Source organism: Drosophila virilis, chromosome 2 (assembly GCF_030788295.1).
Source record: "Drosophila virilis strain 15010-1051.87 chromosome 2, Dvir_AGI_RSII-ME, whole genome shotgun sequence".
NCBI classification, from domain to species: domain Eukaryota; kingdom Metazoa; phylum Arthropoda; class Insecta; order Diptera; family Drosophilidae; genus Drosophila; species Drosophila virilis.
In genome coordinates this window covers 24,579,612-24,592,056 of record NC_091544.1, presented here as the reverse complement: position 1 = coordinate 24,592,056, position 12,445 = coordinate 24,579,612, and the positions used below count along the sequence as shown (strand labels likewise).

The 12,445-nt window shown below is 40.7% G+C and overlaps 3 protein-coding genes across 3 annotated transcripts; 1 reads left to right on the top strand and 2 right to left on the bottom strand.

Moving 5' to 3' along the window:
• Nucleotides 1-1,360: 1,360 nt before the first annotated feature.
• ppk30 (pickpocket 30) lies at nt 1,361-3,791 on the bottom strand. The gene is made up of 5 exons (XM_032432999.2): nt 3,694-3,791; nt 3,048-3,636; nt 1,910-2,300; nt 1,606-1,842; nt 1,361-1,538 (listed from the first exon to the last, which is right to left on the bottom strand). The coding sequence occupies exons 1-5, from the start codon at nt 3,789-3,791 to the stop codon at nt 1,366-1,368; spliced, it is 1,488 nt and encodes a 495-aa protein (XP_032288890.1). The 3' UTR covers nt 1,361-1,365.
• Nucleotides 3,792-3,838: 47 nt separating this feature from the next.
• ppk20 (pickpocket 20) lies at nt 3,839-6,092 on the top strand. The gene is made up of 7 exons (XM_002055811.2): nt 3,839-4,193; nt 4,248-4,902; nt 4,959-5,259; nt 5,323-5,370; nt 5,432-5,576; nt 5,642-5,748; nt 5,821-6,092. Exons 1-7 carry the CDS (start codon nt 3,988-3,990, stop codon nt 6,090-6,092), a joined length of 1,734 nt encoding a protein of 577 aa, XP_002055847.2. The 5' UTR covers nt 3,839-3,987.
• Nucleotides 6,093-6,352: 260 nt separating this feature from the next.
• On the bottom strand, nt 6,353-9,744 carry ppk21 (pickpocket 21). The gene is made up of 7 exons (XM_002055810.2): nt 9,527-9,744; nt 7,618-8,152; nt 7,156-7,561; nt 7,043-7,096; nt 6,847-6,982; nt 6,678-6,790; nt 6,353-6,617 (listed from the first exon to the last, which is right to left on the bottom strand). The coding sequence occupies exons 1-7, from the start codon at nt 9,742-9,744 to the stop codon at nt 6,403-6,405; spliced, it is 1,677 nt and encodes a 558-aa protein (XP_002055846.1). The 3' UTR covers nt 6,353-6,402.
• Between the last annotated feature and the right edge of the window lie 2,701 nt (nt 9,745-12,445).

Here is a 12,445-nt window from a genome sequence, read left to right as displayed (position 1 = left end):
GGGAGATTTTTTCTTAACGGCAATGCGACATTTAAATATCCTCATTTTGAATTGTTAAGCTAAGATTTTAGTTAGTGGTTGATTATGAAAATATCAAGAAATATTTATGGACAGTTGCACTATTATACCCTACAACAATATTTAAATGGGTATAATGGATATAAATTATATATATGTTTAATGTTGGTATCCATGTCATATACACAGATGGAGATGGTCCATCTTTCTTTACGAAAGCGACGATCTCGGAGACATTAAGCCTGTATAGGCTTACCTGTTCATCTCTATGTATAAAACGTTTTGTCCTGACTGGCAGATTGCTGTAAGAACTTGTAACCTGAAAATAGAATTGCAGTTAACAAATTCTACCCGGAAGTGTGCAAAATATGTTGTATGAAGTTTCTCTGCCTTTTCGACCTCAAATTTATTGTTAAAGTTCCTTGCTCAAATTCATTTTAGAGGTGTTCTACACTTCTCGGATAATTCAGCCCTCTTTGCCGAAAATAGGGTAGGCGAAAGATATGGTAGGTGAAGTTTCGAGATCAAATTAATTTCTTAGGAACTATATACAAATTCAAAAAATCGGCGAAAGTGCTGGATCTAATTTCCTAATGCGTCTTTAAATTAATTTTCAAAAGATAGGTAAGATTTTAATTTTCCACGGCTGCGAAATGGGTGGAAAATTGAACTGAAAAATGTGAGGCAAAAATAACGTTAAAATATAGTTATCATTCTTTTTTTTTTTATATAGTTTAAGCTTAAGTTACAAAAATAATAGCAAGTTAACTAAAATAAATATGAAGTATTTAAATTGTAATTAACCTTTGCAGGTAGGTTGTATTATTGAGCATTTGTGAAATGTATTTAGTATATTTAATATTTTAAGTAAACCAACATCATGTCGTAGTCAATGTACTGCACATGTATAAGAGTATGTTGTATTTTGATGAAGTAAGTTCTCTTCAGCGATGTGATTAAATTAGGTTCAAAGTACTTGTGCTGACCTGCAGATAAACCCAACACTGCTTGATGAGCATTGGATCCTCCTCCATGAGGGTTTCGATTGAAATCTTGTTGTCGGGTCAGGCGTATACAAACACAAAGCAAATTTTATTGAACTGCACAGAATGCGCTACACACAGATTCTTAAGGTATTTAAGCTAGAGCAATCAATTCAATTTGTTGAATATAAACGCGCACTCATATTCGTTGTAGTCGAGTCATTTGGAATTTTTCCATTGCGGATGCAGGTAGCTGAAATTTAAAATCTTAAGAGTTCCCTTGTAAAACAATGCAGCCAGGTGTTTACTTTTTATTCTTCTTTTTTTTTTACTGATTTCATCTATATTCCTCTATTCCTTATATTTAATCATGTGTTTTTCTCACAGGTAAAGAAACGTTAGCCTCGTGAGCAACGCGATCAGTTTTAATGGGTTGTTGTATGGGTTTGCTGCAATGAGGAATTCGATCCAACAGGCTATTAATGGCCCCGAGTACTGAAAGACCCAGGAACAAACCTGCTATGCCACCATAAGAAACTGTGAGAGAGTAAAAGCAATCAGCGAGTGAAAAATGCTGGAAAACCAAAAAAAAAAAAAAACTTACCCATCAAGTCAAGCATTGTTATGTGCAGTGTGGAGCGGTAGGAAAAAAGTGTCTCCTCCTGAAAGTAGACGTCAACCTCTATAAAGTTGTTCTTGCTTTCCATGCTGCTCAGACGATCCGTGAATGTGGCGGCATGATATTGTGTATGAGTGCAGTTGGGATAGCACTTGCAATCGGTGGTGTTAAAGACATTGTCTGTGGACTCCTCAATTATGTTGCCCATGTAAAACAGCGACACTTTTGAAGAAATATCGATTTAGTGTTAATTACAATGCTGAAAGTACAGGTACTTCTAGTTGTATACCTCCATGCTTTTGCATGCACGGCAAGTCGGCCACAGTACATGTGCGGATCGGCTCCTCCGTCAGCAGATCAATACTCTCTGGCACAAGGCTATGGCTACATTCACACTTCTTTGATATGTAGTGTAGATGGCATTCGATTATGCATTGCGAATACGATTTGATTAGCTCCTCCGTAAAATAACAATAACGCATATGCACTGGGCGTGCCTTCACGGCTGGCTCGGCTGTGAAATGTATCGGCTGCAGAGCCACTACAATGCGATCATCCGAGGAATAAGTGACACTGGAGCCCACATACTGACTTGGCTCTTGAACGATCACCTTGGATAGAAGAATTTTGTTGATGGTTAATACTTCGTGTTGACGTGAAAAAAGCGTTAAGCTTTGCTCCTATTAAACGAAATCAACGGATTATCAAAGTTTATTAAATTTAACTATATTTTCATTGAGGAATCAAAGTTGGACAAGTATCCGACCCCATAGAGCAGCTTTTTATTGGATCGCTACCTTAAGCCAAGCCCCTTTTTTTACAGGCACTATATATATATTAGAATAACCTGATCGGACCACTATATCATAAGACTTTCAGAGAATACAAATAAAGTTCTTGTATGAAAAACTCATTTGTTAGGGACTCCACTTCCTCTCTAAAACTTAATCTAACTTGCATTGGATAAATATGTATTATGATATATATGTATTGACAAATCAATTTCTGCTGCTATGTGGAGAAATAAACCGCGAATGTGCTATGTATCTGCAAGGCTGATAATTAACCTTTTGGCTTTTGTTATCATCATCATGCTAAGTTTAAATAGATGGTGCATCGGTGCTTAATAAATAATTGTAGCAATGTATACCGTAAGCTCTTAATGCGTTTCAAAACTACTTATGACAATAGGAGTATCAGAAAGTACAAGTACAAGGCAGAGCCGAGCTGAAAAATTGGGGATTAGTATGGTAAGCATGTTGCATATTCTCTGGCCACATTATCAAATCATTTTTTGGTATGTCACAGGGACCCTCTTGTTTTCTGACAAACAGAGAGTTCAGAGTTCGATCTATATATTGATGACAATATAAATTTCTACAAATTGATGGATATATATTTTTTGCGTCCTCTGTTCTCATACTTACCCCAATGGCCTCCAGCCTAACGTCATTTATATAACGATTTATCTTGATATTCAGGGCACTTTTGAAACCAGCATCGGCCACTGACCAGGGCCATGTAGGATCGGGATCTTCGGCATTTATTGAGTTGAATACATAGCAGGAGCCGATCTTCAAGTTTCTAAATAGCATGCTGCAGCAATCCACCTCTCGGCGTCGCCACATGCACTGCACAAATAGATCCTTGCAGCTGTAACCATAGTTGAAGATGCTATCGACATTAAGCAATGTTTGGTTATTAAACTCTTCGAATTCGTTAAAGTCCAGCTGTGAGGCCTGGTCAACTGCTGGGTTGCGCCAACGAATGCTCTGCACTAGATTATAGAGTCGATGTAACCGCTGCTCTCTGCTATTTTGTTCTGTGTTATTAACACTGTGAAGGGTTAAGTGCGTGGGACATATTGTGATGGCTGGAAAGGCAATCTCTGACACGTGAACATCTGTGCGATCGATTGTGGTCTGAACCCAGTACTTGAAGTAGCGCTCCGAGGATAATATACACACGTAAATAGTCATCACGGCCCCGACCAGCATTAGTATAATGCGGGTTAAGCTGCGGATAGCAATTTCAAAAGAGTTAAGTGTATAATTTGACTGATTGAGTGCTTACCGTCGAAGGCAGAGGCATGTATCCTTTGGGCCAGTATTGGTCGGCTTGTCATCATCATTATCATCATTGAAATCAGAAGACTTAATCGCTGTACTCATTTTGATGAACTGATTGACAGGCGTGGCAGTTAATCAATGAACAGCAGCGTTGATATCAATTTCAAAAGTTCATAGCCGGATATTTGTCAATGGGCCTATCAGGCAACCGAAACATAACAACTCAATTACAAAAGTTGTTAGGCATAATGGATATCTAGTCATAAATTCAGCACGGCAATTACAATGCCAAACTTTAATGGGAATCGCATTAATAAAGCCAGAGCAAGCTGTCAGCATGCACAGTAACAAAATGGTTAAGGCATTGAACGCTGCCAAGTCGGATAAGGATGTGGAGAGGTGCTTTATGGAGCTGGTACGCGAATACTTTCGCTACTACTGTGAAAGATCAACCATTCACTGTGTGCGCTATCTTTACGATCCCAGGCTACATAATGTTGAGAGGTGCTACTTACGAGTTCTATGCGAGGCCAACTAACTGATGTATTCTCAAAGTAGATTCATCTGGAGCGTGTTGCTCATCATTAGCGTTACGCTCTGCTGCTCCTTTTATATGCTGCTGTCGGAGCGTTATGGAGCGCAGAAGCTGCAAACAGTTATTGACGATTCGCAGTATCCAGTTTTCTATGTGCAATTCCCGGCTGTGGGCGTCTGCACGGATAACCGCATCAACTGGAGCAAACTTGCTGCGGCCAAGGCACAGTTTCTGCCGGTAAATGCTAGTGAAGATGTCGTCAAAGTATTTACGACTCTGGTTACATACCTGGAAACGTTGAGGTTTGCAAACTTTGAGCATAGCACTTCCGAGTTGGAGGATGAACATCTAGAGATTCTGGATTTTATCAACTTAAGTGCATTGGCCCATTTTCTAACGTTACGCTGTGAGGATATTCTGGTGCCTGGCTCTTGTAAGTGGCGACAATCGTCCTTCAATTGCTGCGACTATTTTGTGCTGGAGAAGACTGAGTATGGTTTCTGCTTGGTATTCAACTCGGAACTATCGGATCGTTCAAAGGAAATTAAAAAGCGCGAGGGCGCCGCTTACTATCCGAAGCACAATGCCAAGGCTGGTCAGAGCTCGGGTCTCAATTTCAATCTACTGCTGGATGAGCGTTTTAAGCGCCCAGATACTTCAGCCACGGATAATGTGTTTGTGAATAGCTCGCAAATTTATCTTGACTGCTTTTTATTAAACTTGTCAACTTGCAGATTATGATCAAGAAGCCAAACCAAGTATCTAACGCAGTTTACTCCATAACGCCCAACACAGAAACTCATGTGTCAGTGCGGCCCCTGTTGACACGCACCGACAACACCACGCGCAACATTCCGCCGGAGCGTCGCAATTGCCACTTCACGGACGAGCACGTTGATTTTGGCATCAGCGTTGCTCCGGGTCGCTTCAGTAAAAGTTTTTTGCTTTCCAACTGCCTTAACAACTGTCATGAGTCCTATTTGGTCAAACTGTGCAATTGCACGCTACCAATTTTCTTTCTAAGCAATCAGAAAGGTGAGCGACCACTCTCTTGGATACTAAGTACTATCTCACTTATGACTTTTTTCTGCACTTTAGCCAATAACTGCACTGCGTCCAGTCTGCGCTGTATTTCGCGTCACAATGGCAAGTCCCAAACTTTCCCTCTTGGCAACTCGAGCAGCATTTTTTAAAATCTATATTGCAGATATTTTTGGTTATGACAAGCACTTGGAGGAGGATAATTACTTTAGCGCCACCAAGCCGGGCATGACCTGTCCTTGTCTGGTCAACTGTAATCTGCTGGAGTACTATACGTCCACAACAACGCTGCCATTGTCTTCTAGAGAATTGTAGAGTTATTCTATAGAAATCAATTGGTAATATATATTCATGACTGTTTTTCTGTGCTACATAGGCCCGCATCACCGACTCTCAAGTTCTTCAAGGTGGATGTGCATTATCAAGTGGAAATGATGATAACGTTTCGCACTAGCCTTGAGTTTAGCAGCATTGATTTGATTGGTACTTCAGTTACAATATCAAATTTTAAATGGTATATGCGCATACATAACACATATTTATTTGCTCTCTCAGCTAATCTTGGCGGCATATTTGGCCTCTGCCTGGGCGCCTCTATGGTCAGTTGTGTTGAGCTGCTCTACTTCTTAACTGTCGGATTTGCTCTACACCTTTATGATAACAACTACTATGTTGTCTTTCGTAAGAAACTCAAAGCGATTGGGTCCAAGGGGCTGCGCTATTTACGTAACGAAGTGAGTCACGTTCACCAGGAAGCTGGTCCTTCGGTATCTCTGGCCAAAAGCAAACTGCGGCATCCGTTTAATCACAGAACCAATGCGTGGTGAATATTATATTTTTGTCTTTCTTTATTTTTACTAACAAACCAACAAGTTATTTCATATGTATTTGAGTTACAATGCTGATATTTCACTTACAATCTAATTCTTAGTTCGACATTTATATATCATTTGCACGAAATGTGTAATTCATTGAAGATGTCAATTTCAAAATCGGTTAAATATAATATCAATTATTTAATAAAGTTCGAAAATCGATTGAAGGCCGTGTTCTTGTCATCAAGTTGTAGCAGAATTTAAGAGTTTGTTAGGAAATTAAATATGACACATCAAAAATACCTATTTTTTCTTGCACATATTATTTGATATCAATAAACATTTTTTTAGGTGTTATCTTGCGGCGGAAGTGCAGTGTGATGGGAGCTGGTGGTGGTGGTGACAGTGGGTGCTGATTGGACTCTCTGTTGCCGTGATATAAATATAAATAGAGGCCAATGGTAAAGTAGTAGATCAACTCTATTGCGCTTAGGAGCGAGGCGCCCAGAAATAGACCAATAATGCCGCCAAAGCTGGCTGTAATTGACGGATATGGACTTTAATGTTTGCATAGACTGATTAGTGTATAAAACCCACCGAGAAGTTCCACAAAAGTGAAGCGCATATGCGTTTGGTATTTGATAAACCAAGGTGATTGAAAGAAGACTTCCAGGTGCATGCTTATAACATCAGCATTTAGTTCTTGGGAGCTATAATATAGAACTGTTATGGTCTGGTTAGGATATACCAAGAAATACTGACTTACTCCATAGCACTGTTGCTGAAGATGGTATCGTAAACCAGCTGCGAACAGCTGTTTAGGCAGTCACAGTTCATGCTATCCTTGTACACGTTATCCACGTATTGCTGCTCCAGTGGAAGGCGCTCCACGCTAAAGGTCACTAAAAGGAACTTAGAACGTAGAAGGAGTTATAATCTATATATAGACCTCTATATCTTACATCTGTGTTCGTAGAGACATTTATAGTCAGAGGCCTTGCAGTCCGTAATGTTATCTGCAGTGAGTCAGACTAATTAGTAAAAGAAGTCAATCAAAAGTCAAGTTCATACTCACCCGCTTGACTGCGGGGAAAGAGCAGAGATGGTGAGCATTTACAAAGGTCAATCACATGCTCCTGGTGACATTTTGTGCGACAGTTACCACGCCAGTAAACAAAGCCCGGTAGATTCTTGTAGTGCGGATCGTGAATTTCATCAGGGAAAATGCAACGTCTTACTCTTGCCGTGAGGACTCGAGTTCTAGAATCGGAACCAGTATAGCGGGGCATCACACTGATTCTGTTGTGGGAGTCGTGTGGCACCAAGCGTGCTGCCTCGCTCCATTGTTGCGGCTGCTTTACCATAACGTATACGCCACGCAATCCAGGCTTAGCTAGTGTTTTATTGAGGCCCATGACTACTTGTAGGCCAGTGCCGGGGCCAGATTGTGCAGTGCGGCGTGGGTAGTATTTGTCTTCCCTCTATTAAGGGAATACTTAGGAATTATCAAAGTCTTTTCAATTAGGTTAGTACCCACGTGTCGTTGTCGCATTTGTGCACTTACTGCCGAATTAAAGACCCAGCAAAATCCCAATTCGGTGCGCTGCATTTCGAAAATCTCGCAGCAATTGTGTGGCCTACCCCGCCAGTTACAATTTAAAAAGAAATCGCCGCAATTTAGATTCATGTACTCCAATACCTTTGTCACATCCAATCCATCCAGCTGGCTAATACTTGCTGCAAGGGACGAGTTCTTAAAGAAGTTCTCCAGGCTTCGCATATCATTGAAGTGCATAGCAGACACGGCTGTAAAGAAGCTTTTAAAGAGCTCTTTTTGTTCTGCCGTGGCATTGGTGCCCAAAAAATAAGCTGGGACCTCTTCCTGCAATCTGGGCCAATTGATGCGACTGCGTGGACAAATGCCCACAGATGGGAAATGCACATAGAATATCGGCAGCATGCTGTCTTCGATGGTTGTGTGCACACGCGCTGAGTTGTATAGCTCGGTCAGGTCAACATAGACAATTGTGGCGCATATAAATGTGCCTACCAAAATCAGTAGCCAAATCAACCTAAAGAGTTAAACAGTTTCGAACATAAAGCAATGAATAATGTTCATTTTACTTCATAAATGTATTTAGATGAAGAATACAGAGGTAAATTCTTCAAAAATAAAAATTTTATTAACATATTTCGTGGAACATTCATAACAAAAATAAAAACAATTTTCTACATCAATTATGCATCAATGGGAATGGGATGTTAATAAGTACATCCGCGCCCTCTCAGCCGAGAGAGCTGCAACCAGATTTCGGGAAAGTTATAAAAATTGCTGCCGCTACACCTGCGGAGAGTCGTGGAATGATTTCGTCAAACTCTGAAACAGATCCTATATAATTACTTCTTCATTGGCTCGCGAGCGTAACTTATTTTACCGCTGAAAAGAGTCTTGGTGGAAATATCTAAGAACAATTTGGACGCCTTTCTTTGCAACAGATGGCAAGGATTTGAACATAAAAAAAATGATACTACTATTATATCTGTGGAAAGTGTGCTAAATATCACCCAAAAGTTCAATGCAAAGAAACTTTGGCTAAGCTGTGTTCAATGTGTTCAAAGCTAAAACGCAAGAACGAAGGGCAAAAGTAGGTACTACTATAGGATTGAAAAGTACTGTCAGTAGCAAAAAAAAGGTGGCATTTACTGGTTGAACACAACAAATCCAGATTGCAACTGCTGCGGTCAACATTGCAGTTCCAGCAACTTTTGAGCAGACTAGGAAGAAGTCGAACCGGGTCAAAAAGCTACTGGAACTGCGTAAACAAAAACTCCCAAATTTCGGATTAGTAAACCTGATGATTCTTGAGCCAGATCCTCAATCGAATGTGCTAAAGCATTCGCCGAAGACTTAAAATAATGCTTCTAGCCCTTTAATACATGTTCAGCAAACATGAACAGAAGGGTTCAACTAACGCTGGAGAGTCTAGAATAGTTAGGGCTCCCAGTTTCTTCTGTCATAGCCAACGAAGTCTTAGACCAAATAGCAGGGCTTAAGGACCCTCGTCTTTAGACTCTTTCAAACCAGTTAGCTTGTTGCCCAGATTGGCAAACTCTTTCAAAGTTGCCTGCTCACGAGACTGTAGTCCTTGGTAAGGATTAAACAATAAATTCATCCTTTTCAGTTTGGGTTCCGAAAATTTCATTTTTTTCATTTCATTCGAAGTTAAAAAATACGTAGTGGCAGTTTACTTGACATAAAACAAGCCTTCGACAGAGTCTGGCATGATGGACTACTCTGCAAAACTAAGCCCTTGTTGCCACGTCAACTTTAATTGGTTATGCGCATAATATTAAAAGCTCCTCGTTACATTAATAATACCGTTTTTTTTTTTTTTTTTAAATGTATTATGTATTATTGTATTATAGTTATGTTTATATAGGCTCACCTTTCAAAATTACGCAGTTTTGGATCCGTCAAATATCGAATCCCATGCACCGAAGATGAAGCACAGTATTCCTTAAGATAGGGGATGACTAGCTTTAGAAACTTGCTCTTATTGCAGCAGCGCCTGACGTTTCGATGACGTGGAGCAGTTTCATTGATATAATTCCCATAAAGCGGGCGACGTGGTCGTGGCTGTGTCAGCTCCTGCGGATAGTACATTTTGCTTGAGTGCTGCTGGATTGCGACGCAGTTGATGAGTGAACGTTTTTGAGCGTTCAAGTTTAATTTGTAGGCCAAAAAAGCCCCATGTACATTGAACTCAATCAAAAAGCAATTATTCTTGACGTCCTGCATAGGCTGGTAGAGCGCTGCTCTGGTAAAGCTTAAATCACGCACACAATTAACACTTGAATGTTGTCCGGATGGAGTGAAAGAGGGGCTGTGGATGGACGCACCGCTACAAGTGGACAAGGTCGCGCAAGATGTTTACACAACGATTCTGGCTGGGAGGTCGCCCTAGCTCTGTCCAGTGGCAGCATAATCTCCTGTTTGCTCGACTGTTTGCACGTTCATTAAGCGACTGCCCTCCATCACTGAGTGTCGTCGAGTGGTTGGAGAGTTTCTAGTTGCGTTCTATTGAGTGCTGGCCAGGAAGAGCTGCTGTGTGACAGTTTTTCTTGCCTCCACTTGGTTGGGCGTCGGCTCCAGCGGTTGTTCGACACTGCTTTGTGTAAACAACTAAAAATATTTTCGATTTATCATAGCGCGTTTTCGTCGGGAATGTCTTGACGATTGAGTTGTTGTTTGGTTGCCTTTGGCAGTATGATTTATTTGTTCTGCTCACATCTAACGAACACTTTTCGACTGCGCCAAGGAATGCTACGAATTCGTGAGGCAAACACTTTGCTGTGATTTGACTAAGTTTTGGCCAATTGATATGATCAATAACAGAGAGACTTAAGAGATTTTACTGTAAGTATATATATATATGTGAATGGGCTACACATGTTTTTCTGCTAAGCCAGATAAGCCAGCTTAATGAATAGCAATGGAACAGCCAAGGAGTGCCAGCTTAGACGTTGGTAAAATGGTCAAGGTCAAGAAATCAGCTGTAATTTGGAAGCGTTGTTGGTTGTTTGCAATTTGTGTTTTGAATACAACAAAACAAATCTTCACAATTCTAAACTTTGTTGCTACTTAGATTTGTTTTGCAGCATCACGTTGCGTATACATAATGTGCTAAACTTAGTCAACAAAAGGGATCTGAAGTAAAGTGGCTTAGTTGAATGAATGCCGAGCATGGGTCATGCCAACGGGGTGCCTTGGACTGCGAGCCCTTAAGAAAATCATTAGCTGCTGCGCCGGCATATTTAGTGAACTTTTGAATCAATAAGTAAGTCCCAATTATGAGTTTAATGGGTTGAGATAGCTGCAAGTCCGCAATATTACTCAGCAGCTAGGCACACAATCTTTGCTTTCACGGTTAGAAGTGCCCAAATGAGATATATAAAATCGGATTTCAAAAAAGTAAAAATGAGCATTTCAAACTACGATAAAAATCTTTTATTATCGACTTGAAGTTTGCAAAAGTAGTAGATACTAAACAAAATGTATGCAATGACGAGCATAAATTTAATTTCCTGCTCAATGATGTGACACATAAGTATATGGCCAAGAAGGTCTCTAGCTCGTGCGTTAATAACTTCCTGTTGCTGTGGCAGGATCAAAAACTTTCACTTTCACGTTAACTTTGAGCACACGCGTGTGGAATCCGACGGCTTGTCGACTCCATCCTCGCCAGGGTTCAAGTTCATTTGGCCTATTAAGTGCAGACAGCGCCGCAGTCATGTAAACTTTCTGGTTAGACATGCAAAGCCAGCAAAGCTAGCGCCACCATGTACCCTTCCTAGATTGTCGCTCGTCCGCTCAAAATTCAATTTTACTTTTATGAGCCAAGAGAAACGTGACAACAAGTCGCTGACAGGGCACAAGATGAGCTTCTGCATGTTGCCAACAGACCGAGTGCCAAGTGCCGCATTTAAGCCATTTAAATATGCAAATTTGGCTTAAAAGGAACTTTAACTCCTTCGTGGTGCTCGTCAGTGTCAAACTTTTGCACGCTAATTTGCATGTTTAGCACCGCGGCATTGTCTTCATTTGCGCTGTGACCCCCCGTCCTGGCCATTACCCTGCTGCTGCCACGTAACTGCGCTATAATTGCGTTTATCTTTTGATGACTGAATCCCCGCAGAGCTTCATAAATACTGCTGCCGCTAGCGGCTGAGCTTTGTGTTGTGTTCGTGTCAAAATCATAAACAAGCCACCAAATTCGTGTTAATTATTTAATAATATTAAAGGATTACCAGCCATAAAGCCAAGAGCGGAGGTGATTGATGATAGCCGCTTGCTTGCAAAATGCCGGCTAAAATACATATTTCAAATTGTTTGGGTTGACTTTAAGCAAAGATTTGTCAATTTGGCTGATGAGCAGCCAAAGCGGCCAAGGCTACATGCTAAAGATAAGTTTTCCTTACAGGCGACGCCATTTTGTTTATATCCACTTCCGCTTGCATTGATTTCAGCTGCGTTCTGACTTTTTGCAAGTAATTTGAATAATTTTCTGAAGAAGTGGTAAATTTACATATAAAATGTGTGCTGCTTCCCATCAGATCCCAAATGCCAGTTGCACCATCAAAATAGAGACGGAGCTGGAGATGCAGCTGGATGCAGGCACAATTTTTACACACATTTGCAACGGCAGCTGCTCCTGGTGCCGGCAATGCTCTTAGCATGTCTTTTGCAAATGTAAATGTTTGTACGCAATCGAGGAATAAACAAATGCACACGATGTGCGCATGTATTTGTGTATTTGTGTGTTGGTGTGTATGTGTATGAGTATGCATGTGCGTGTTCTCCCTGG

Coding starts and splice junctions, on each gene's coding strand:
- ppk30 (XM_032432999.2), bottom strand. CDS start 3,791: ATGAGTACAGCGATTAAGTCTTCTGATTTCAATGATGATAATGATGAT. Junction 1,843..1,909: donor GTGCATGCAAAAGCATGGAG/GTATACAACTAG, acceptor TTTCTTCAAAAG/TGTCGCTGTTTTACATGGGC. Junction 1,539..1,605: donor AACAATGCTTGACTTGATGG/GTAAGTTTTTTT, acceptor ACTCTCTCACAG/TTTCTTATGGTGGCATAGCA.
- ppk21 (XM_002055810.2), bottom strand. CDS start 9,744: ATGTACTATCCGCAGGAGCTGACACAGCCACGACCACGTCGCCCGCTT. Junction 7,562..7,617: donor CACAAATGCGACAACGACAC/GTGGGTACTAAC, acceptor TTCCCTTAATAG/AGGGAAGACAAATACTACCC. Junction 7,097..7,155: donor CTTTCCCCGCAGTCAAGCGG/GTGAGTATGAAC, acceptor GACTCACTGCAG/ATAACATTACGGACTGCAAG.
- ppk20 (XM_002055811.2), top strand. CDS start 3,988: ATGGGAATCGCATTAATAAAGCCAGAGCAAGCTGTCAGCATGCACAGT. Junction 5,260..5,322: donor CTTTCTAAGCAATCAGAAAG/GTGAGCGACCAC, acceptor TCTGCACTTTAG/CCAATAACTGCACTGCGTCC. Junction 5,371..5,431: donor CTGTATTTCGCGTCACAATG/GCAAGTCCCAAA, acceptor TCTATATTGCAG/ATATTTTTGGTTATGACAAG.